This window comes from Brienomyrus brachyistius, unplaced genomic scaffold (assembly GCF_023856365.1).
Source record: "Brienomyrus brachyistius isolate T26 unplaced genomic scaffold, BBRACH_0.4 scaffold33, whole genome shotgun sequence".
In the NCBI taxonomy this organism is placed as follows: Eukaryota; Metazoa; Chordata; class Actinopteri; order Osteoglossiformes; family Mormyridae; genus Brienomyrus; species Brienomyrus brachyistius.
In genome coordinates, this window is record NW_026042308.1 from 4,265,514 (window position 1) to 4,292,636 (window position 27,123).

Below are 27,123 nucleotides of genomic sequence, written 5' to 3' on the forward strand. Positions count from 1 at the left end.
TCCCTCCCAAGGTTTCTTCCTTCTAGAGAGTTTTTCCTTGCCACTGTCACCTATGTCTTACTCACTGGGGGCTTTAGGTGGGGATGCTGTAAAGCGCTTTGAGACAATGTATTGTTGGGATAACGCGCTATACAAAAATAAATTTGTTTTTCTGTTTTAAAACCAAATGGGAAAACCGTAAAATCACCTTCTTTTGTTTCTTGTCAATGAGTAAATTCAGATCTAACAGATACCGGAGATGTAAGATACAGCCTAATGTGAACTTTATCTTAATCTTACAACATTAATAGTCCCAGTCATAAGCTTGGAAACACCCACCCTTAGAATGGTGTATTTTTGTAATATTTTCTACATTTTCGGATAAAATATGAAGCCTGATTTTTTGTTTTCTGCTTTTCGCTTTTTTCCCTTCTGACAGAAAAACAAAAAAATGCTGCTGTTTAGTTTTCCTGATTTCGTTTTGGACTGGAAAACCCAAGGACAAACGATACATGGACTTTTTGCATTTGTTTGGCTTTAATGTGTTTGATATAAACCTAGAGTTGAGAACCTTCAGATGTGTGTGTTTGTATGAGTAATCCATCCATCCATCCATCCATCCATCTATCCATCCATTTTCCAAACCGCTTATCCTACTGAGTCGCGGGGGGTCCGGAGCCTATCCCAGAAGCAATGGGCACGAGGCAGGGAACAACCCAGGATGGGGGGCCAGCCCATCGCAGGGCACACTCACACACTATGCACTCACACATGCACACCTATGGGCAATTTACCAACTCCAATTAGCCTCAGCAAGTTTTTGGGCTGTGGGGGGAAACCGGAGTACCCGGAGGAAACCCCACGACGACATGGGGAGAACATGCAAACTCCACACACATGTGACCCAGGCGGAGATTCGAACCCGGGTCCCAGAGGTGTGAGGCAACAGTGCTAACCACCGCAGGACCATGCCGCCTGTTGTATGAGTAATATAATGTAAAAATTAAATTCTATTTTATGTCCTTCATAAAGTACAAAAGGCAAGCATATCACACAGGTAAAATGCCCACATTTAAAAAATGTTTTCATGAAAGTCTGTAACAGTAGAGTGAAGGAACTGACCAGTGGCTGGGCTACTGATATATGGTATGATGATGACCATTGAATGTTTCTCAACTTTTTAACCGTAAAAAAACACACCACTTCCAGAGATGATATATTTATATATATTATTTATTTAAAATGTAATGTTTCCTGGCGGCTGGGGAGGACACCTGCAGGAGAGAGACAGATATTGATCATGTAAACATCCTTCAGCAGTGCAGTAGTCATACTTCACATTTTTTATTGGGATTGTTGTGGGGGGGGGGGGCACATGCAGCCATGGTACCTAAGCTCTGCTCCAGTGAGATCTGAGTTACAGGGAAAGGTCAATAGACCTTGTTTATACGCTGCTGTTCCACAGACTTCCAGTAGGGGCTCCATGTGAGGAAAGAGCGAGGGCTATGCTCTCTCTCAAGTACACACAGAGTCACAGAGTAGGTCAAAGAAGCGAAAACAAAGTACCATACCTGAGTTGTTGTCACTGAACACGAAGTCCCGGTTTGCTCCAAACTACAGGTGAGAGAGGCCCTCCTCTAAACTGGCCTCTCTCATGCGGGATGCGGGCCGTAAGGTGGCGTGGAGCTCAGGAGCAGCGTGCAGCAGTATGAGCAGCCATGCCTGTGCCAGCAGCACCACTGCCTGTACCCGGTTGTCCCATGTTGGGGGCAGGCCAAGCGCCGCGTTGCCATACAGGCAGAAGGTGATCCAGGCCACCCACAGCAGGACTGAGGCCAGGCAGGTGATGAGCAGCCACGTGGTCCTGCACCTCCACCGTGGCTGCTGCCTCCACAGACTGCAGGCCGCTCCCACCAGTGCTGCTAGGAGCAGGACCAGCACATAAGTGGTGGCCAGCGCAAAGTCCAGCGGCTGGTAATCACAGGCTGGCTGGCACGTGGACATCGTGGCTAGAAGGATCCACTCCGGATCCAACACGGCCAAGGCCACCGCCAGCCCCATCAGTTGACCTGTGCTGGGGCTATGAGCACCTTGTCCCAACCGGCGCAGTCGCAGACCCTGGAACACTAGGCATGTGTTGCAGACAGCAAGCAACACCCCCCTCAGGACACGCCGGGCGAAGCAGAGGCTCTCTTGGTGCTCAGCGATGTATCCCAGGCTGAGGCCACAGAGCCCAAATATGGCAGCGAGCAGCAGGAGTAGCGGCGCCACCCCGCTGCGCTCCTCAGCCTCTGTGATTTTCCGCAGGCGACACAGTACCACCAGGAGCAGGATCAGCGAGGCGAGGGCCGCCGCCGCTGCCGCCACCACCACCACCAAGCCCCACACCGCATCCAGCTCACACAAGGCCGTGTAGGGCCTTGTCAGGATGGAGCCGGATCCGCAAGGCGAAGCTTCGTCCCATGAAGAGCTGCCCCCCACCAGGGACAGGACGAGGAAGGTGAAGAGATTGATAGAGGGAGCCATCACTGGCAGGGAGAGAGAAAGGAATCATTTAATGGGTTGAAGAAGTATTAGTCCATTAAACGCAATGTAGCCTGCTGCTGTGCAGGACACATCACAGGCGACACGCTGAGCATGCTGACAACTGAGCAATGGACTTCTACAGTGTGAGACTACATGCACTTTCTTAAAAAGCAGTAATCAATGCCATGTCAACCAGCTGAACAACTTCGCAAGCAAATCGGCACATTATATAGGCCACCATCGTTATAAAAAATAATTATTATTTAAATTCAGGGGTCTCAAACAAATTACTGTATATGGCCGGCCGATATCAGAGAAAAATTAAAACCATGTAATGTCATTCCAGCGCAATTGACACCCGCCAGTCTGCACGTTTTGCGGTCGGTAGTTTAGCATCTCACAGCGTTTTTTTTTACTTTAAGACCTTTGATCTAAGTGAAGTATACATTTTGAAGGGGAGGCCTTACCTTCACTGTCAATGTCTTTCAGCTTCACTTGCTCTTACAACACGTACGATGCACTCACGAATCGTTTGTGTTTGCTTCTCCCTTATCAAACAGATTATTTATAAGCGGTGCATCATGACGTAGTACTGCATTTTTTACGTAATGGAACGCTAACGTTCTAAATAGGGTGGGGGCAGGGAGGGGGCATTAAGTGTCATCCTTTTTGTGTTTACTTTTGAAAAATTGAGATATAACCTTTAAAAAGCACGGATATAATGTAAGAAACTTTTTAAAAAATAAATACAAATAAAAACGAGCAAATGCATTCAATCTCATTTCTTGTAGCTAGTGCTGGAAACTTTGGTGGACACCAATAACGATATATTTTTGTCCAGTAATATTACCAATACCTAATGTTTGTCCAAACCCATGCAGCGCTCTAAGAAACTCCAGCTTCTGCGATTCCCCCTGCAGACCGCTACGGCTGATACAAAGACAAATGCGCAAAAGATGCTAGTAAGATACAGAGATTGGTCATTGGTTAATATTATATAAATACGCAATTAATAATATGACAAGTGGCAGTATTGCTACACGATTAAATAAACGACAAAAACAATAAAAATGACTGATAAGTCATAACGCGTTTTTTTCTTTGATGGTGATAACATGTACATGCAGTACACCGATACCGAAATAAGAGAATTAATGCTATTAGCAGAAAATTATCACTGGAGACATAATTGTTAGGACACCCTCGGCAGGGAAACGCGGACCCAGGAATGCGGAACAGAGCGATCTTTATTAGATCGAGCAGGTAACAGGCTTTCAATGGGCCAGGCAAGAAGAATGGTCGGGGACAGAAGGTAGATTCGGTAGCCGGGGAGATCCAGTCCAACAGGCAGGCACAGGACACGGAGACGAAGGGAAGGGGAGACGAGAGATCCTGGGGCTGGCAGGGAAGGCAGGACGGGAGGTTCAGGGACGAGGGCTGCTCTGGGAAAGGAAGGCAGGCAAGGTAAGGAACGAGGGAATGACACTGGACAAGCAAGCGCTCGATATAGAAATGAAACATTGGCAATACTTCGCAACCCCCGTTGCGTGTGCTGTCCCTTTGTAGTCTCCCATATGCAGGCTTAATTGATGACATCCGCCGATGTACGTGACAATAGTTATGTTTCTTCCCGTTTGCAATCAAAGTGTGAGCTTCGGGCGTGACGTTAAGTGGAATATCAGACCGATTGTATAAAAACGCAACAGGCTTCATTTGAGACTGTATAGGCTTCTGAATTTTTCGTATAGGCTTAATTTGAGTCTGTTTTCAAAGTAAATTAAAAAAATATAGATAACTGATATGTTATCAGTTAATTTTTCAAATATTCTCATTAAAGTGCTTCTGTTGAGAGGGCTTAAATTACGAAAATGTTAACATTGTTCAGTTATTTTTATGTCCAGTGTTGTGGAGTAGCTAACTAAAATGAACGACGCTACTAACTTTACTTCTTTCAGTAGCTTATCGGTAGAGCAAATACTTTTAAAACGCTGTAGCTTTTCCAGTAACTATTTTTTTCCTTTTTTTACAAATAGCGATATAGCAGCGACATCGTCAAAAATATTACAGGTCGTCGATCGCTGTCAAAAAATATATTTTCATTTCAACATTATTTTCCGCGTTTTTTAATTCATTTGGTTTTTGATGTAGTTAGCATCTCCCTAGCACGGCCACACAATAGCAAAGACATAAACTTAATTTTCAGAGAATCATCTCACCTGTTTACCTCAGCCGCCAGATCAAATTGCTCCGACCAGTCAGACCACTCACGCCCCACACCATTAAAAGTTTCCGGTATAAATATTGGGTGAGCAGGCGGGGCCACCGGGAGATTGAGAAAACACTCTCTAGACGTAACAGAACAATCAGCGCCCTCATAATTAGGAGATTGTACACTATCCTCGGCCTCCGACATGTTAAAGCTAATTCTAGATTTCTAAACGGGAAAACCACAAAGGAAAGAAATGATCCCACCGCTGCCACCAGTGCAACTAACCTAAACTAGCGTCAGAGGCTGTGAAAGAAGAACAGATCACCACCAGACTGCAGCTAAAAGTAAAAAGATACTTTTATTCAGTACAATTCATGCAGCGACCCGTTGGGTCGGATCTGGATTCACAAAGAGTTCGGTCCCGCTTTCTCCCCGTAGCACACCACCCCTTTTTAAGCGTGTGTTAACCCACGCTACCACACAGTAAATCCCGCACCACACAACATCCCTATTAGGGCACGGCACACCAATAGCACTGCAATGCACAGTAATCCCCACACTTCGGGCACAGGCAAGCGTTACGGGACCAGAACCGCCTACTGTATATAGTCCTGTCCCGACCCTAAGCGGTTACACTGCGCATTTAAACCACACGTAACACACATACAATAAAGACATAGTTAAAACAGAACACCCCCTCCCCCCAGGGATCAGGACCCTCCCCCGGGGAAGGAACAATCACACCGGTCCGTCACCTAGAACGTCCCACGGAAAGGGAATCCCACCCCCCCACCGCCAATCCATCCCTATGAGGGTGCCGCTACTCCCGTCTATCAACCACCCCATCTAAGCAGTGGTCATAGCCTCCTACCCCCACTGTCCTGACTGTCCTCGCCCTACCGCACCGGGAACTGTCCCTATCGCCCACTCTCTGGCTTCACCGCCGGCAGCCCTAAACGGCATGCGAGCGGCACCTCCCCCAGGACCCAACACATACGGTGCCTACCAGACCAAATCTCCCTAACGCGCCTCCCACTCCCTCTATTAACCCCAGATCCCTCACAACCCAGGTGTAGCCACTTAATTAACTATTACCTTCCACGCCCATCCCTCACCCTCCACATGCACACATATCATCATTACACAGTATTTGAGGGATGGAGGGATGAGAAGAGTGGGATAGAGGGAAATATAAGGAGAAGGAGGTTCCTCGGAGCTCCGAGATGTGTTTGGCTGTAATAAATCTGGAATATAGCTATATGACATAGTTTTTGATAAAACCAGCATTTATTTTTTAGGTTTGTCGAGCTCCGTCAAAACAATTAGAACGAGTCCATTATGTAACTGGAACCCCTCTCACATGTAAGCACAGTGACACGCTACAGCGTTGGTTTGTTGTCTGAGGCTATGATACTGATTACAAACACATTCTCAAATTTCACTGCACCAATCACAGCATATGCAGGCAGAAAAATGATAGCAAAAAACATTCAGCATTAGACTCTAAAACCGTCTGTAATGTCTGTGTTTATCCAGTGGACCGTAAATTAAAATAAGCTTTCCTATTTCAGTTTCTTTCTGTTATAAAGTAGTAAATAAAGAATCATATTAATTAAACCATGTATTACTGACTATCAGACAACTTCAACAAGTTACCAAATGGATGCAAAATCAAAGATATTCATTTGCGCCTGGCACTAACCATGTACTCCTTCACAGTACTAAGCCATAGAAAGGGCCCCAATGAAACCCCTGCATTCCTGCATTGCAGATACTCTAATCTCAGCATTTATAAGATTATATTTGTACTGCCTGCCAATTTTTATATTAGATGAGACTAAAAATTGAGAAATATCTATATGCAGAAGTAGTTTTTCCTAATAAGAAGGATAATATCAAGACTGTCAGCATTTACAAATCGAATTATGACATATCTGAGTAGCCCAGACTGTCCGGAAAATGGCTGACTAATGTACATACAGTGTAATAAGTTGATAATCAAATGGATAGAAAAACGCTCAATAATAGACAGGTTTCAAAGGGTAAATAAGGTGCATCATGTGGAAGAGAAGTTAGGTGGCGTTGGGGTGCATTGTGAGTTTCATCTGGTAGCTAGAAGGGAACAAACAGGGCTTTTGGGGGGGGGGGGGGGGGGGGGACTTCTCCGGGGGCTACATCGCTCTACCTTTTTTTAAAATGATTTATTTAAAAAAAAAAAAATCTTTTCTCCTTACACTATAATGGCAGGTTTAGGACTAATACAGTACAGTCATAACCAGTGTCAGGGATTCTATGCATCGCTACACAGAGACAAGTCCAGATATTGAGCCCAAGGCTAAAATTATGGTTTACTTACAAGTGCACTTTGCTGGGCAGTGGGGGGGTTTGTCCTTCTCTGCTCACATTTTCCCCTCTTATCCTGTCTTCTCCTCCGCAGCCCTTCCTCCTTCTCTCTGTTGCTCCTATATTCCCTCCCCTCCAGTCATCTATGTTCTCCTTCCTCTGCGGTCTCTCCTCTTCTCCCATTCTTCAGTTATACTGTCTTCTCCGCTCTCCCTGTATCCCTCCTGTCTTCTGGTCCTGTCGTCTCTTCTCCAGTCATCCCCTGCTTCTCAGTCATCTCTGCATCTTTTCTCTCATTTGTTTGCTTATTCTTTGATTGTTTGTGTTTTTCGTTAACCCACCACCCCATGCTGGATGAGTCTTGATGTTTTTTGAAGTTTTTTTAAAGTTAGGCTTCTTCCTTTGTTTTTGTGCCATATCTTCTGCCCTCTTCTGGTTGCGGCAGTACATGACACGGGTGGAAAAATAGGGTTTATTACAACACACACATCAAAACCAAAAGGATCAGGAAGGATCAGAATTCCCACTCTCCTTACCAACACCTCGAAAAGCCAGGCCTTGCCGTGCCAAGTACTTAACTTCAGAAGATTTTTCCTCACTTGCTGCTGCTCTTTCCAGCTCATCTGAAGGTTGAATATTAACAGGATTGATCTTCTGAATCCATGTCATCAGTGCTAATCTGTGGCACTGCCTGTCTTTATGTGCACTGAATTTCCCCAGTGCCTTTTCCAGTTTCACATGCCAGTCTTCACAAGAGCTGAATGTGTCTTTCATGCTAGTTCAGACATTTGTGTTACAAATTATTTTGCACAGTAGAAACAAAGAACCCCCCTTAAGACGAGGGGGGGCTGTAAGGGAGCCCAGTGTGATCTTTAAACCATTTCTCCTGAAAGCAGGGTCTCCTGTTTGATAGACGTGACATTTACATTTGGCTGATTTGGTGAAGGTCCAAGCTCCTCCCCCCTCCTCCCTAATACACCTTCATCTTCACCTGCCTGTCTGCTCTCTCTCTCTCTCTCTCTCTCTCTCTCTGTCATTGACTCACACTCAGTCTCCCTGCTTAAATGCTGTATCTGAAATACACACCACAGGCCAAACTAAGAAGCATATTAAACTAACATCAGGATCAGGCTGCTGTGACGTCATTATTCACTCTTAACCATCAATATTTGCTCCTTTTCTCACTCCCCTCCATCCATCCATCCATCCATCCATCCATCCATTTTCCAAACCGCTTATCCTATTGGGTCGCGGGGGGTCCGGAGCCTATCCCGGAATCAATGGGCACGAGGCAGGGAACAACCCAGGATGGGGGGCCAGCCCATCGCAGGGCACACTCACACACCATTCACTCACACATGCACACCTATGGGCAATCCAGCAACTCCAATTAGCCTCAGCATGTTTTTGGACTGTGGGGGGAAACCGGAATACCCGGTGGAAACCCCACGACGACACGGGGAGAACATGCAAACTCCGCACACATGTGACCCAGGCGGAGACTCGAACCCAGGTCCCAGAGGTGTGAGGCGACACTGCTAACCACTGCACCACCATGCCGCCCCTCTCCCCTCCATGTCACCTGCATTCTCTGCCGTCAGCAGCCTCTTGCTGTCTTTCCCTCTTCATCTTTACTCTCAGCACAGCAGAGTTTACATGAAAGCAGTTATCAGTAAACAAGTGGTGTTTCTTGGCATGATGCTCAGGAATGGATCTCTCAGGATTTGTTACCTGAATGGGATGATTAATATATGAAGAACCTTTGACTCACATACTGTATACGTCTATCATCTGACTGGCACTAATTATCTCACTGTCTCTACTTACTTTCCTGCTTTTCTGTGGTTGCCCAAAAACTCACGATTGTCACACTTCCTCTTCATGATGACAAGCTATGAATAAAAGCTGACTGTAATAAAACTACCTGCATTTAAATCATACATTAATGACACAAAATACCTTAAAGTATTACTTACTTACTTATTTTGCACAGTAGAAACAAAGAACCCCCTTTGGGGGGGGGGGTGGGGGGGGCAAATTGAAAGTGATGTGGAAAATCGCCTCTTACCACTGAAAGACATGGGGATGGGTGGTGCTAATAATGGTACTGCAGCCAGCCAGTAGGGGGCGCTTGACATTTAGGGTTTTCACCTTTTAGAGATGTTATGGTCTCCTTGTTTTTTGCAGTCAATGCTTTGATCACAGAATAAATATTAAAGAAGTGAGCACTTCTGTCATGCTTTAGTAAGATTAGTAACACACTGCTTCAGATTTCAGTGACCTGATCTCTGCTTGCAAAGAGCCTGAGATGGACCTCAAAGGTTTAAATATACATTTGCAGATAAATGAAATGCTATGTGGCCCAGTGGGTGGCGCTGTCTGGGGATTTGAACCCCCATTACTGCATGTTCTCCCCATGTCGTCGTGGGGTTTCCTCCGGGTACTCCGGTTTCCTCCCACAGTCCAAAAATATGCTGAGGCTAATTGGACTTGCTAAATTGCCTGTAGGTGTGCATGTGTGAATGCATGGTGTGTGAGTGTGCCCTGCGATGGGCTGGTCCCACATCCCGGGTTGTTCCCTGCCTCGTGCCCATTGCTTCTGGGATAGGCTCCGGACCCCCCACGACCCAGTAGGATAAGCGGTTTGGAAAATGGATGGATAATAATAATAACAAATAATGATGATAATAATAATTGCACTATGTCCAATGACTGCCAGTTACTGGAAACAGTAAAGTACACGTAACTGGACATGTCTGTATTATTTTGGTTTATACTTATTAATCCATTAATTCTAACTTTTGTACTTTAAATGGACAGAGTACAGTTATTATTATTAGGAAAAGTATTGAGAGGAAAAACAAAACAATTAAAAATATATTTTCTCACCCTGACATCTAAGGGACTCCTTATACTGCAGATGATCTATAGAAAAAAATCACAAATACATCACTATCAACAAATATGTGGTTTTATTTATGATGTATGAAATCAAAATTATTGGGATGCAAAAGAAAATGGCTCTTCGCAATTTTCTTTTAAACCGTAATCATAGGCTAATTGATTAAACATAAGTATTGATTTTATTTTGAAAGACCACTTTGTTATGGAAGGCCATTTGGGACTTAACGTCTACTTTTACGCCCATGTCAACACGTCAAACAAATTACGTCTTAACACGTATATTATTTACGTGTTAAGCCATTCGGACATCTTAACACGTCTTAAAACTGCATGTTAATGTGGCCAATTTGAACCTCTAAAGACGTTTGTACCTTTAATGCATCTATGCTATTGGTTGGCATAAACGTACACACCCCTTTTGACGTAAGGGCTATACGTATGCAGTACGTGCCCTGTACGTTGTAGTCACGTGGTCTCTACGTTCAGCCATGTGAGTCCTACGTTGTTAATACGTATAGGCAACATATGTATTACGTGTCAAACGTGACTGTGATGTTGTTTTCAGCATAGTCCATTTGTTGGAGGGGTGAATCACGGGTTTATTTAAACTGGCAGAACAGTTATCTTTAAATCTTTACAAAGTATAACTGGCAGTTTTAACATTTAATGAAACTGGAGCAAAAATGGTAAATCTGGCTAATACTGATTTAATTGCACTGGTGTCTTTGTGGTGAACAGTACAGATGAGCTAAACTTATCATTTTGATCACTTTCTGTTCTGCATTAACAGCAAAAACTATATATTCAGCAAAGAAACGTATGTAGTTATTCATTTATTTGTAATAAGGAGTTTATAGTGAACGGTCATAGCAACAGTATGAATGGCATCAATAATTTAGCTGCCTTATATTTTACCGGATGTACGTCGCATAGCCATTCTAGATATCTGAAATGACAATTGTGGATAGGAAGAATGTCATTGTGGATATCTGAAATGCTCTCTTTGACTAGGAAGAATTGAAGTAGAGATATCTGCAATACATATCCAGTCTAGCGATTAAATGTTAAAACGCCTTGCCATACTTTTGCATGTATTGTTCCTGTGCTGCAGTATTAAACTATTTTAAAATGCAAAATAATTATTCTGTGACTGCATTGTTAATTTTTTTCCCACGTATTTTAAACAAATCTAATAAAAAACTGTAAAAACATGGAACAGATCAGGCACTGACAGTCAATCAGCCACCTCAGGTCATTATCTAGTGACCGAGGAACATATTTCTCTTCTTGCAATGACTGTCTGCAGGGCTTCCCCTCAAAAACCGATAAAGTGGTAGCACCCAATTTTAAACGTGTTAAGACGTTCAGATTGGCTGCGTTAACACGTAGTTTTAAGACATGTTAAAATGTCCGAACGGCTTGACACGTAAATAATGTACGTGTCAAGTACATCATTTGCTGACAATTACTTTGACAGCTGGGAGGACGACACAGAGTAGATGAATTGATCATATTGAGGGGTTGTGCCATTGCCTTTCTCTGTCCATGTCCTTGTGTTCTACACCACACCTTTGTTTCCTGTAAACCTGCGTTAGGCTCTTTCTGTACCTTTCCGACACAGAAACCTTTTCATAACATGGATTTATAATTGTCTTCTCACTCGAGTATGAATGATGCTTAGATATAATCTATATAATATAAATTTGATATATATTATATATGTGCACCCCACAGAAATCTCCACAATTGTAAAGATACATATGGTCTCTATGCTTTTCCTAGAGAGCCCAGGCATAGAGAAGACACAAAATAATCAGTTTTTCACAGCATTTTCCTCCAAGCCTTCTCTAGTTAAACCATAGCGACTATACCATCTCGCGTAGTCATTGGCTAGCATGCAAAGAGCCATTTCTGTGGTTTTTGTTCTCTTGCCCCATTCATCACAATCGCGGTGAATTAAAAGAAAAAGTCAAAAACAGTACTGTGTCATCCATCCATCCATCCATCCATCCATTTTCCAAACCGCTTATCCTACTGGGTCGTGGGGGAGTCCGGAGCCTATCCTGGAAGCAATGGGCACGAGGCAGGGAACAACCCAAGATGGGGGGCCAGCCAATTGCAGGGCACACTCACACACCAGTGACTCTCACACACACACCTACGGGCAATTTAGCAACTGCAATTAGCCTCAGCATGTTTTTTGACTGTGGGGGGGAAACCAGAGTACCCGGAGGAAACCTCACGATGACATGGGGAGAACATGCAAACTCCACACATACTACCCAGGCAGAGACTCGAACCCGGGTCCCAGAGGTGTGAGGCAACACTGCACCACCATGCCGCCCCACTCTCAAGACCACATCATCTAATATAATCTCAATATGTGACTGTGTATGTTTCTCACACAAGGATAACTGAGAGGTTATCTGATAATGCTCCAGTCCAGTGTCCATAATATACACTTCTTCATTACGCTAATCATTATCAATCGCATTTTCAGATGCAGAACTATGGGGACAGAAGCAAAAAAGTTACTCATTGATGCCTTTAGTATAACTGAGCTACAAAAAATTACATCTGCTCAATTTTTGCTCCACTTCTCTTTTCCTGCATTTCCATGAAACTTTCAAGTTGGCGCTGGGGCTTGTGGTCAACCAATAGGAAAAGTTTATCACTATAAGCCCCACCCAGTAAGTCTTGGTCGAGAAAAAAGTATGTTCTTTTTGGAACTAAAAAATGGTTCAGGAACTACCTCCTAAGACCTTCAATTGGGCCAAGTTCGTGCAGTAGGAAATCGCCTTATGACCTGCACCCACAATGGCTTGTTTAGAGACACCGGTTCAGCTGCCTGTATGCTTTTTCACCTGCGGCAGAAACAGCAGGCAAACCAGCACAAACAAGGTACGAACATGCAGTAATGGGGGTTCAAATCCCCAGACAGCGCCACCCACTGGGCCACATAGCATTTCATTTATCAGCAAATGTATATTTAAACCTTTGAGGTCCATCTCAGGCTCTTTGCAAGCAGAGATCAGGTCACTGAAATCTGAAGCAGTGTGTTACTAATCTTACTAAAGCATGACAGAAGTGCTCACTTCTTTAATATTTATTCTGTGATCAAAGCATTGACTGCAAAAAACAAGGAGACCATAACATCTCTAATAGGTGAAAACCCTAAATGTCAAGCGCCCCCTACTGGCTGGCTGCAGTACCATTATTAGCACCACCCATCCCCATGTCTTTCAGTGGTAAGAGGCGATTTTCCACATCACTTTCAATTTGCCCCCCCCACCCCCCCCCCCAAAGGGGGTTCTTTGTCTCTACTGTGCAAAATAAGTAAGTAAGTAATACTTTAAGGTATTTTGTGTCATTAATGTATGATTTAAATGCAGGTAGTTTTATTACAGTCAGCTTTTATTCACAATGAGTAGCTTGTCATCATTAAGAGGAAATGTGACAATCGTGAGTTTTTGGGCAACCACAGAAAAGCAGGAAAGTAAGTAGAGACAGTGAGATAATTAGTGCCAGTCAGATGATAGACGTATACAGTATGTGAGTCAAGGGTTATTCATATATTAATCATTCCCATTCAGATAACAAATCCTGAGAGATCCATTCCTGAGCATCATGGCAAGAAACACCACTTGTTTACTGATAACTGCTTTCATGCAAATTCTGCTGTGCTGAGAGCAAAGATGAAGAGGGAGAGACAGCAAGAGGCTGCTGACGGCAGAAAATGCAGGTGACATGGAGGGGAGTGAGAAAAGGAGCAAATATTGATGGTTAAGAGTGAATAATGACGTCACAGCAGCCTGATCCTGATGTTAGTTTAATATGCTTCTTAGTTTGGCCTGTGGTGTGTATTTCAGATACAGCATTTAATCAGGGAGACTGAGTGTGAGTCAATGACAGAGAGAGAGAGAGAGAGAGAGAGAGAGAGAGAGAGCAGACAGGCAGGTGAAGATGAAGGTGCATTAGGGAGGAGGGGGGAGGAGCTTGGGCACTGGGGAAATTCAGTGCACATAAAGACAGGCAGTGCCACAGATTAGCACTGATGACATGGATTCAGAAGATCAATCCTGTTAATATTCAACCTTCAGATGAGCTGGAAAGAGCAGCAGCAAGTGAGGAAAAATCTTCTGGAGTTAAGTACTTGGCACGGCAAGGCCTGGCTTTTCGAGGTGTTGGTAAGGAGAGTGGGAATTTCAAGCAGCTTCTAATGCAAACAGCAGAGGGCGATGCAGAGCTGACCATGTGGCTGAAAGGCCACTTTGATTTCACCAGTGCTGTTTAACTGTAACACCTGTTCCTGGGTTGCCCTCAGTCCTTGTTATTGGTTATGATTCTCACTGTCCTGCATTGTGTCTTGTTAGCTGTGTATTTAAGTGCCTGTTCTGCTTCTGTTGTTTCATGGTTCATTATAGCTGTATGTATATATATAACCAGTTGGGTTTATTCCATCATTTAGTTCATTCCTGGTCATTTGCTGTTTATTTTGGATCCATCCTGATCCTTTTGGTTTTGATGTGTGTGTTGTAATAAACCCTATTTTTCCACCCGTGTCATGCACTGCCGCAACCAGAAGAGGGCAGAAGATATGGCACAAAAACAAAGGAAGAAGCCTAACTTTAAAAAAACTTCAAAAAACATCAAGACTCATCCAGCATGGGGTGGTGAGTTAAGGAATAACACAAACAATCAAAGAATAAGCAAACAAATGAGAGAAAAGATGCAGAGATGACTGAGAAGCAGGGGATGACTGGAGAAGAGACGACAGGACCAGAAGACAGGAGGGATACAGGGAGAGCGGAGAAGACAGTATAACTGAAGAATGGGAGAAGAGGAGAGACCGCAGAGGAAGGAGAACATAGATGACTGGAGGGGAGGGAATATAGGAGCAACAGAGAGAAGGAGGAAGGGCTGCGGAGGAGAAGACAGGATAAGAGGGGAAAATGTGAGCAGAGAAGGACAAACACCCCCACTGCCCAGCAAAGTGCACTTGTAAGTAAACCACAATTTTAGCCTTGGGCTCAATATCTGCACTTGTCTCTGTGTAGCAATGCATAGAATCCCTGACACTGGTTATGACTGTACTGTATTAGTCTTGATATTATCCTTCTTATCAGGAAAAACTACTTCTGCATATAGATATTTCTCAATTTTTAGTCTCATCTAATATAAAAATTGGCAGGTAGTACAAATATAATCTTATAAATGCTGAGATTAGAGTATCTGCGATGCAGGAATGCAGGGGTTTCATTGGGGCCCTTTCTATGGCTTAGTACTGTGAAGGAGTACATGGTTAGTGCCAGGCGCAAATGAATATCTTTGATTTTGCATCCATTTGGTAACTTGTTGAAGTTGTCTGATAGTCAGTAATACATGGTTTAATTAATATGATTCTTTATTTACTACTTTATAACATCTGAAAGAAACTGAAATAGGAAAGCTTATTTTAATTTATGGTCCACTGGATAAACACAGACATTACAGACGGTTTTAGAGTCTAATGCTGAATGTTTTTTGCTATGATTTTTCTGCCTGCATATGCTATGATTGGTGCAGTGAAATTTGAGAATGTGTTTGTAATCAGTATCATAGCCTCAGACAACAAACCAACGCTGTAGCGTGTCACTGTGTTTACATGTGAAAGGGGTTCCAGTTACATAATGGACTCGTTCTAATTGTTTTGACGGAGCTCGACAAACCTAAAAAATAAATGCTGGTTTTATCAAAAACTATGTCATATCGCTATATTCCAGATTTATTACAGCCAAACACATCTCGGAGCTCCGAGGAACCTCCTTCTCCCTACATTTCCCTCCTTCATGCTCTTCCCTCAAATACTGTTACATTTGTCTTTTTTCCACACTCACACCCTGTCTTGATCATACTCTGACTGCATGGCATCCATATGCCGGACAAACTATTTTACAGTCTTATCTAGTATAATAGGACATAAACATTGAATTTGATAGTTATCTTTTATTTACACATTAGAACACAACACATGAACATGAAGGGATCTTTTGCATTTGCAACCAACACCTCCGCAAACCCCCTGTGGAATACTGGCCGCGGACAGGGGTGGGAATCCCCAAGCTGGAAGACTGTACTGCATCATGTTAACATTAGCTAGCTAGTTAGCATGGATACAGAGTGCACCGGACTACAACTATAAAGGACGTAAGGTGTGTGATATAGTAAAACACTTACTAACTGGTAATGCACATTAGCATTACGTTAAATGACAACTTTACCTGTTACCAGAATAGCCTCCTACACGTTCGCCGAATGACAGCAGGCAGAAGGCGGTGCGTTTTTCAGAAACACACCGGAGTTAAACTTACGCCGCGTTATTTACCAGCACTTGTAACACCAACATTTGCAGCCATTAACTCATATGTGGTAGTAACACTGAAATTACTTTCTCTGCGTCAAAATAAGGTAGCACTGTGATTTTGATACTTTATCATTTATACTTAACTGTACCTTCCTCCCATTCCTCCGTCTCTGCTTATTGACATTTAGGAGAGTCTCAGATATAAATTAACGATTCAAAATTATCAAACAAAGACAGACACAACACTGAAAAGATGACAAAGACACAGTTTGAAAAGTAAATATGTTTTATTGCAAATCTCTTATCTTAACATAGCCTACCTTATCATATGTTAACTTAGCCTATCATATTTTATCTTAACCTATCTTGTCATATCTTAACTTAACCTATCTTATTATATTTTAACTTAGCCTATCTTATCATATAACTTAACCTATCTTATCTTATTATATTTCAACTTAGCTTATATTAATATATTTCGTCTTAGCCTATCTTATATTTTAACTTAGCATATCTTATCCTATCGTATCTTATAGCTACATTAACACTTAAACAGTATCTCTTTCCGTTGGGTCCCGCGGGATCCCAGTCCCAATGCAGGGCTCTAACACGGGTATTCTAAGAAAAAGAAAATAAACACTTTACTTAACTTTACTTAAAGCAGTCATAGAACTGCATTATACATACCCAATTAATGCCTTATAAATCATTTATAAAAGTATTAAAAACACGGCTGTAAATACTTATACAAAGGCATAACACATTATAGCTATCTTGATAATGCATTATGAATGCTCTGATCTATATATACACAATAAATATCTTCATAATACATTATATCGGCCATTAATCCATAATAAACATGGCTATAATGTGTTATGCTTTTTTTTCTTCAATATTTATACCCATGTCTATAATATATTTATGGATGCATTACAGTGCATTGTGAAGGTGTCAATAATGCAGTTATATTACTGCTTTAAGTCATTTCTAAACCTGAATTCACAGCCTTATAATTACTGTCTCTTGCTACTTCTTCTGAAGGGCAGGGGACAGCAGAAGAAGCACCACTTCATCTTCTTCTTCTTCTTCTTGTGGCTCTTCTCAGTATCATCTTCAGAAAGATCTTCGGCATTCACATGGAATGATACTTCTTCTTCACTGTAGATCTTCTCGGCAGCATCAGCATCTTCTTTTGTTTTATCTGTCTTCATCACTTCAGTCTCGTCCTCTTCCTCAGGTCCTTCTTCTGGTATAGTCAGTAGCTGTGATCTGTCTTCAGATGCCACCATACACTGAAACCTGACCAGTGTGGTAGCATCAGCATCTTCTGCCTGCTGGAATACCACATCAGCTTCTTCATTTTCCTCAGGTCCATCTTCCTGTAAAGTCTGCAGCCATATTCTGGCTACATATGCCGCCATGCACTGCCAACTGTCCACTGTGGCAGCATCAGTGTCTTCTGCTTCCTGAAGCTCCTCATCTGTTTCTTCATCTTCCTCAAGGTCTTCCTCCTGGATGGGTTCTAGCCAAGTTCTGCCTACTTGTGACACCACATATTCCACAGCATTCCCTGTACTTTTCCCTCCTCCTCCCTTAACCTCCTCCACATTCACTCCCACCTCACATACATTCTCCTCACCTCCATTTAGCATATCCATCATACTAATACCAGCCTCTGTCCCCTCCATCACAACCCTGGAGGCCTTCCCCTCAAATGTTTCCCACTCTGGTACCTCCACATATTCCTCACTACTCTGCCCCCTTACCTCACCCTCCCCCCGGCTTGTCCGGTCCCCCCGGCTTGTCCGGTTCTTTTTTTTGTTAAGGTAGCAAGTTTTATAAATTTCCCAGTCTTCAGATGAAAGGCCGTAATTACTCTGAAGACTTTGAGATGAAATACTAGTGCTGGCTAGCAGTCCATCCTTTCCCACACTCTCCCCTCCCTTACCCAAATCAGTAGACCCCCCCAATCCCCCCTTAACCCCCCCAGCCTGGACAGTGGGGAGTGTCACTGGTGAGAACTCCTCCACACCTTCTCCCCAGTTGATCACTTCATCCCACAGGTTCCAGGCTTCCCAGTGTTGGGTGTTGGTCCATCGATCAGCTCTCTCAATTTGCTCTCTGGGGAATAAATGAGAGATTAACCAGCACTTAAGAGAGATAATAAAATAAATAAAGAGCTGGAAATTCTTCAACCATACAGAAAATACAATTGTTATAATTATTATAATAAATAATTACAGGGTTCACATATATAAAAAAGAAAGAATAAAAGAAACAGCGAGCAAGATTGCAAAAAAAATCAACTGTAAAATGCACGATACTGTAAGTGCAATAGCATATTAAACAGTAATGTCACCAAATTATAACTAGAATCAAATACGAAACAACTGTACTCCACATCAAATGAATACCCAGATGAATACTACCAAGCACTGAGTTAACACTAACCAAGCTAAGAATATTTGAAAGTGTTAATCCTGTGTAACAATGTAAATAGATGTAATGATAAACTTAGAAGCATCTAGCCTACTCCGAAAGTAATGGCCCAAATTTTTTTTTTAACAATTCACCTACCACCCTGTACAGTAGGGGGTCCCAACTTCCGGTCGGTGTTCCGGTACCGTCCGCGCCTAGTATTGCACCGGGCGGCAGACAACCGGGGGTAGAGGAGCCAGCCGTCCCGTTTATTAGGGGATCGCGCCGTTTTGGAAAGAAAGCTGCCCGTATTGATGTACGGAAATACGCCATTAGCCCCGCATGTCCGTATACACCGTCAATCTCCCGCCGCTCGGCGAGGGAACCCCCAAATTATACCGCCGTCTTACCCATCCGTGACACTTTTCTACGACGGAAACCGATCCGCGGACATCGAAAGGTTGGGAAGCCCTACTAAACTAGCATGTTTGAGATGAATTTACTAACCAAATAGTCTGTCATTATTTAAATATTAGCAACCACAGTAGCAATAAAAACCACTGCACTTTAAATGACGTTAAAAAATATGTAATATTAAAAAAAATGTAATGTTTTTTATTGTATTATAGACATTTACTATGTCATTATAGTATAAAAGGCTAAATAATCAAAGTAGCACAACATCAGTTGAAGAATTCAAAGACATTTTGGAGAGCTAACAAGCTACTCACCTCTGCGCCATTTTCACTCAGAGTTTGTTGTGCTTCAAACGGTAAAGTTTGTTTACGTTGTTTCTATGGAAACTGCTCTGACTCTCCGCTTGACCGTAATATAAAGGCATGTATGCAGTAATTTTCTGATTGCAGATTTGATCCCTATGCAGTAATTGACCACTGACCTCTTGGACCCTCTGGGCTGCCTTCACCTGCATTGAGGCAGCTGTTACGTTTGCTGTCATTACATTCAGCCCAAAATATCAAAGTACAGGATTTAAGATTTGAATTAGTAACAGGACCATGGGAAACAAAACATATATGTTATTGATCCCTCGAAGAAAGTTTTCAATTTTCTCCTTCTTTCAGTTCTTAAATAACGTGTCAGTTTTTGCTCTGTTTGGTTGGGATTTACCATTTTAACATTGTAGCAGTTCCTAGGCAATACACAGACAAATTCTTTTTTTAGGATGGAATTGTTATGCTGTAAACGATTACCTTCACGTTTCAACAAAGGTACTTGCTTTTGATATATAATTTTTTGTACATGTGTACTCTGGTCATACCCCTTGTACATATGGATGGCATGGAAGGACAGTCACTGCTGTCACCTATACTGTCCCTGTCTGCTTTTCTCATTTAAGTGTTGATACGGCAAAAGAAGATTGACTTTTTGTAGAAATTTCCAGCCAGAGACTTGGTTCCTATATGAAGAGAATATTTTATTTTAATTCAGGCTAAGAAACTACAGAAAACCAGCTCTGCATGTGATCTCCCCTTTACTGCACAAGGAGGGCACACACATCAACAATTAGCAATGCAGCAAAATACAGATGAACAATTTCTCACAGTTTCAGAAAAAATCAGATTTCTCTGTAATTCAGAGATTGTCTAAGACTAGATCATTTTCTGCACTTGAACCTAATTTCAAGATAAATGACACCTGGGTCTATTAAAAGAAGGTGATGCTGTCTGACCCACCAACCAAGGCTGGGAGGAAAGGGAGGAACACTAGTCAAAGGAAGGAAGAAAAGCAGCCCACCCTATCTCATGGTCATGGATACAAAAGTCAGGGAGTGTTACGAAGAAGACACCACACTTAACACCGTTGGTTTTATGCACTGAATTACACCAGATAGAGTTTTTGCATTCTAGCTGTGTTACGTAACATTCCTCAGCCTTCATTTGTTTCCACAGAATGCAGGACATAATTTAGGGTGCCAAACAAGACAGCGGAACTGCAGTATAGCCAATTATTTGTTTCAGTAGTTTTATAACAACTCGAACATAAAATGTTTGTTTTTCTTAGATAAAAGTCCAGTTGAAACAGACTTTATTTTTAAATGTTAGATTGGATTTAAGAGATGGAACATGTTGCTTGTGTTAATACTGCTTTGATTTTGAGGATGAAGTCTGAAGTGTAGGTGACGTGTAACAGGTTGTTATTTTACTTTTAATTTATAATTATAAAAGATTCTGTTTTCCTTCTTCTGTCTAACCTGATGGGTACAATATCCTTTAAACTTTCCCATGATGCTTTTGTCCTGCATCGCCCCTCCCTCTGTCTTTTCCCCTTTATAAGGGTCCCGACCTCATTTCCTCTTCCCTTTGGTGTATTGCACACGTGGGAAGAGGTGAGGATCTAGTGGCAGGGTCCCCCGAGTTAGTAAATCAATTGTATAATTATGACCCATATATATTATATTTGATTTATTATTCATCATAAGCAGGGGATAGAAAACACGTCTATACATAAGTATATACATTGTTTTACTTTGTGCAGAGAGAGCGAGAGGGCCAGAGCATATGAAGTTTACCCCTTTCCTTATTGTTCCCAACAGTTTCAATAAAATCCAGGAACGACAACGGCGTCTGTAATATCCCTTCCTCCTGCACCCGACACACACCTGATAACACCCCAAAACACAATGCAGAGTATAGGCAGGGAATGACCGGTTACATAGGTACACTAGTGTGGCTTGTAAATATGCCCTTAATTTATGCCTGAATATCCCTCCCATATAGTGGCTGACCACATATCATGTGAAAGACCCGGAGAGAGTGAGTGTATATATATGTATGATGTGCATGTGAGAGACACCATCGGAAGTCCGGTTCAGTTCCTCAGAGGCACTACTATGGAGGCGCTTACAGTAATAAACTTGCTGACCGCAAAAACTGGCACTATGATGGAAGTTATGCAGAAGTGCAGAGTAGATGGAATAATTTTTGTACCTCAATAAGATTGTATGCCTTTTGCCTGTGTCTCCAGCCAGTGCCGGGGGTGAAACGCGCTTGCAATTATCAGCGGGATAACATTATCGTTTTTTTTATTCTGTGGAAAATGAAAGACCGATTTGCTGGCCAGATTTATTTATGAATCATAAACATGTTGTGGGCTATATAAGTAAAGTCAGGGCTCTCAAGTCTTATGCATTGACTGTGAGACACTTGCATTTCAACCAGTTCACATGTTCACACACCGCACCTTATGTTTGTCAAGCTGAGAAGTAAGGGTTAGGGTTATAATTATCAGTAAATAATGTACTTCCCTGTGAAACAATGATGCTGGATGTTTATTTGCATATCATGATATAGTGCAGCCTTTTAATAGGTTTCTGTTTTTCTGTTAATCCTTCATGGTGTTGAATAAGTCAGCAAGCATAAGTCTAAGGCTAGTGAGTGACTGGTGTTTTCGGGGGAGACTCCCTAGAGCTGGAGAGAAATACCTTAAGGCACGGGATGAAAAATCCCAAATCTTCCAGGAAAAATGTCAGCATTATATGTATTTGCCACACAGAACAGAACAAAAAATTCCTTAGGGAATCACACGCCTACCATAGTCACTATACTACTCAGAACGCCTGGCAGCCACCAAATCAAACATAGGAAAAGGTCCGGATTTATAGCGTTAGAATGTGGTAGAGACTAATATCCATAATGTACCATCCTAGAACACACTGTGCTCTAAAATTTAAGCCCAATTAAAATCTGAATATTAAATGAGGAAAATAATTTGATTTGTTCTTCTATCCCAAGTTGTGGTCTAAAAGCAATAAGACCACCATCCATTATACCTGCTTTGGGGAAAATGCACTCCTGTAGCCACTAGGGGAGCTCTCACCTCTTCTGGGCCCAGCTAAATAATTATGTTACGCATTCTAACAAGCTTTATTATCTGTGTCAGTAAGCCCTGCTTTTACACTAACACTCCTACTGAGAGGCTAGTTTGATTACCAGTCTTGCCCTTGTCATTAGGAACACATGAGAATTTGCGCAGTGCTGTTTCACAGTGGATTCTCACTGGTTTTCCCCAAGACTGGTACGATACATTTTATTCAGTTTCATACCACAGGTTATTGCAAGAGGGATCAATTGGTTTACTTTTATACTGGTGCAAGGAAACTATTATTATGATGGTGGGTTATCAAACACAGTAGCTGGCTACCTCAGACATAAGACGCCCATTATGTACCTGTGTGTCACCTATATGGGCTTGGAATCTGTATATCAATTGAAATAATTATTCATAGCCCAGATAGCATCATATTATTGTTTCAGCGTTGAAGTATAGTTAAATGCATTGAATTATGGTCAGTGATAAATTATCAGCATTGAAACTGAATTGATTTTTGGTCATTTTTTCAATATTGAAAAATTAATGGTGGCGAAACCTTGATATAAAGCGACTTTTTCAACATTGAAAATAAGATGCTGAGTTAACATCAATATTATTGAAAATAAAAATGGAAAAATGAATTTATGGGGGGCGGCATGATGGTGCAGTGGTCAGCACTGTTGCCTCACACCTCTGGGACCCGGGTTTGAGACTCTGCCTGGGTCACGTGTGTGGAGTTTGCATGTTCTCCCCATGTCGTCGTGAGGTTTCCTCCGGGTACTCTGGTTTCCCCCCACAGTCCAAAAACACGGTGAGGCTAATTGGTGTTGCTAAATTGCCCGTAGGTGTGTGTGTGAGAGTGACTGGTGTGTGAGTGTGCCCTGCAATGGGCTGGCCCCCCATCCTGGGTTGTTCCCTGCCTCATGCCCATTGCTTCCGGGATAGGCTCCAGACCCCCCGCGACCCAGTAGGATAAGCGGTTTGGAAAATGGATGGATGGATGATGACATAACTGGTCTGTGAACATTAGTGAGCATATGATGTAGGCTGTCCAGGAATGTAATAATGTGCGCAGTGTTACATGGGCCCAGGGTTGCATGATGGTGAACAGCACCGTTCTGACTTATAGCTGCGCACATAGTTATGTTACCACCACGCTGTCCTGGGACATTGATTATGGCACCGTGTACAATAATGTTCCTGCCATGCTAACGCGTTCATTGTTTCTCTCAAAAGGGACTCTGTAAATGTGCTTCATCCTGATTCTGTTGCATGCCAGTACACGAGATAATGCAGAGATGCTCACATTGTTCATGTTTTGGGAGATGGTGTCATCCTCTGTTATACGCTGCTGTATTTCTCGTAGCCTAATGGAATTATTTGTGATCACCATATTGACTATATGAGTCTCTCGTTCTTCAGTGAACATTCTTCCTCTGCCCCCAGATTCTGGATGTCTAGCAGGTCTGTAGAGTACCCTTTTCAGTTTTTACCTGTACAGCATTGTTGTGTTTCTTATTAGAGTATAGTACTATTACAAAACGTACTGTGAAGTAACTGTACTAACCGATTCTTATTTGGAACCGTCCTTATGATGCCTGCTACAGCGTAGCGGCTCAGGTCAGACTGAACCCATTGGCCAGCTTCCCTCAGGGTCATTCCATGGTTGATCACATGATCCACTGTTGTAGCTCTGATGACATCAGTTATTCTATTTCTTCTTACCCTTCCTCCTTCCTCTTCACCTCCTCATCCTCTAAATTCACCTCCTAGTCTTCATCCTCTTCCTTGCCCTTCTCTAATTCTCACTCTTCTCAGTCTTCCTTCTCCCTCCATTGTTCTCCACACTGAAAGCTTACTGTACCTGTGGCTTATTTATAGCGCTCATGCTGATTGCAAAGTGAACTAATTATCTAAAACCGTTTTCACATGTGACAGTGTGGCCAGACAGCTGGCAAAGTAGTGTAATCAATAGCTATAAATGTGTATAGTTTTACTAGGAGTGTGTTGATCATTTAGAAATTGTGTGTAAAACAGTGAGTTGTGTTTACAGTTCCGCAAAAAGAGTGCTGTGCAGTGGATTGTATTTACACATTTGCAAATTGTGTGTTACAAAAGTGCAAACTGAGTGCAAAACAGTGAGTAATATTGCTATAACTATTAATAGTTTTATAAGAATCATTGTTAGTGTTTAAGTATTCAGAAAAACTGTAAAAAAATTAAACGGGGGTGACTGTCCATTAAGCTAATCTGCAATCCTATTACACATAGCATGACACAGTACTGTTTTTGACTTTTTCTTTAAATCCACCGCGATTGTGATGAATGGGGCAAGAGAACAAAAACCACAGAAATGGCTCTTTGCATGCTATCCAGTGACTACGCGAGATGGTATAGTCTCTATGGTTTAACTAGAGAAGGCTTGGAGGAAAATGCTATGGAAAACTGATTATTTTGTGTCTCATGCCTGGGCTCTCTAGGAAAAGCATAGAGACCGTATGTATCTCTACAATTGTGGAGATTTCTGTGGGGTGCACATATATAGTATATATCAAATTTATATTATATAGATTATATCTAAGCATCATTCATACTCAAGTGAGAAGACAGTTATAAATCCATGTTAAGAAAAGGTTTCTGTGTCGGAAAGGTACAGAAAGAGCCTAACGCAGGTTTACAGGAAACAATCATGTGGTGTAGAACACAAGGACATGGACAGAGAAAGGCAATGGCACAACCCCTCAATATGATCAATTCATCTACTCTGTGTCGTCCTCCCAGCTGTCAAAGTAATTGTCAGCAAATGATGTACTTGACACGTACATTATTTACGTGTCAAGCCGTTCGGACGTTTTAACACGTTATGTCCAGTTACGTGTACTTTACTGTTTACAGTAACTGGCAGTCATTGGACATAGTGCAATTATTATTATCATCATTATTTGTTATTATTATTATCCATCCATTTTCCAAACCGCTTATCCTACTGGGTCGTGGGGGGTCCGGAGCCTATCCCGGAAGCAATGGGCACGAGGCAGGGAACAACCCAGGATGTGGGACCAGCCCATCGCAGGGCACACTCACGCACCATGCATTCACACATGCACACCTACAGGCAATTTAGCAAGTCCAATTAGGCTCAGCATGTATTTGGACTGTGGGGGGAAACCGGAGTACCCGGAGGAATCCCCATGACGACATGGGGAGAACATGTAAACTCTGCACACATGTGACCCAGGTGGAGACTCGAACCCGGGTTCCAAAGGTGTGAGGCAACACTGCACCACCATGCCGCCCCACTCTCAAGACCACATCATCTAATATAATCTCAATATGTGACTGTGTATATTTCTCACACAAGGATAACTGAGAGGTTGTCTGACAATGCTCCAGTCCAGTGTCCATAATATACACTTCTTCATTACGCTAATCATTATCAATCGCATTTTCAGATGCAGAACTATGGGGACAGAAGCAAAAAAGTTACTCATTGATGCCTTTAGTATAACTGAGCTACAAAAAATTACATCTGCTCAATTTTTGCTCCACTTCTCTTTTCCTGCATTTCCATGAAACTTTCAAGTTGGCGCTGGGGCTTGTGGTCAACCAATAGGAAAAGTTTATCACTATAAGCCCCACCCAGTAAGTCTTGGTCGAGAAAAAAGTATGTTCTTTTTGGAACTAAAAAATGGTTCAGGAACTACCTCCTAAGACCTTCAATTGGGCCAAGTTCGTGCAGTAGGAAATCGCCTTATGACCTGCACCCACAATGGCTTGTTTAGAGACACCGGTTCAGCTGCCTGTATGCTTTTTCACCTGCGGCAGAAACAGCAGGCAAACCAGCACAAACAAGGTACGAACATGCAGTAATGGGGGTTCAAATCCCCAGACAGCGCCACCCACTGGGCCACATAGCATTTAATTTATCTGCAAATGTATATTTAAACCTTTGAGGTCCATCTCAGGCTCTTTGCAAGCAGAGATCAGGTCACTGAAATCTGAAGCAGTGTGTTACTAATCTTACTAAAGCATGACAGAAGTGCTCACTTCTTTAACATTTATTCTGTGATCAAAGCATTGACTGCAAAAAACAAGGAGACCATAACATCTATAAAAGGTGAAAACACCAAATGTCAAGCGCCCCCCCCCCCCCCCCCCCCTTAAAGGGGGTTCTTTGTTTCTACTATGCAAAATAAGTAAGTAAACTTTAAGGTATTTTCTGTCATTAATGTATGATTTAAATGCAGGTAGTTTTTTTACAGTCAGGATCCTTTTGGAGAATCTCTATTAATCCATTTAAAACCTAAAACTGGCTAGATCAAAAGTGTTTGGGCAGTTTGCAAATCCTAAAGATTATTTACAAGGTAATAAAACGGTTATATAAATGTGAATACGTGTGTAAACTTGTCTCGAAGTGAAAATCTCACGCCAACCAGCTGACCAAAGTTGGCAACCCTGCGTAAGTCGGCCCTTTATTTTATATGCAAACATGATCATATGCAGGGGGCACATACCTGGTGTGAAAGTACTTATTCGCCGTTTAAACCGATACGCGCGGTAATGTCTT

General features: G+C 42.4%; 3 protein-coding genes across 3 annotated transcripts in view; all 3 read right to left on the reverse strand.

The window, feature by feature from the left end:
• LOC125721410 (G-protein coupled receptor family C group 5 member B-like) overlaps positions 1-3,461 on the reverse strand; it is an 81,782-nt gene extending 78,321 nt beyond the window's left edge. The window contains exon 1 of the mRNA XM_048997286.1: positions 3,362-3,461. The gene's annotated coding sequence lies outside the window, so the exon portion shown is untranslated. The remainder of the gene's footprint in view (positions 1-3,361) is intronic.
• The window catches only part of LOC125721429 (G-protein coupled receptor family C group 5 member B-like), a 121,541-nt gene extending 118,036 nt beyond the window's left edge, over positions 1-3,505 (reverse strand). The window contains exons 1-2 of the mRNA XM_048997334.1: positions 2,973-3,505; positions 1,551-2,507 (exon numbers count right to left, since the gene is read on the reverse strand). Of these exons, the coding sequence (XP_048853291.1) occupies positions 1,594-2,505 (912 nt within the window). The 5' untranslated portion in view covers positions 2,506-2,507; positions 2,973-3,505 and the 3' untranslated portion in view covers positions 1,551-1,593. The remainder of the gene's footprint in view (positions 1-1,550; positions 2,508-2,972) is intronic.
• Positions 1-27,123, reverse strand: part of LOC125721428 (G-protein coupled receptor family C group 5 member B-like) — a 196,856-nt gene that overhangs the window by 78,711 nt on the left and 91,022 nt on the right. The window lies entirely within an intron of this gene.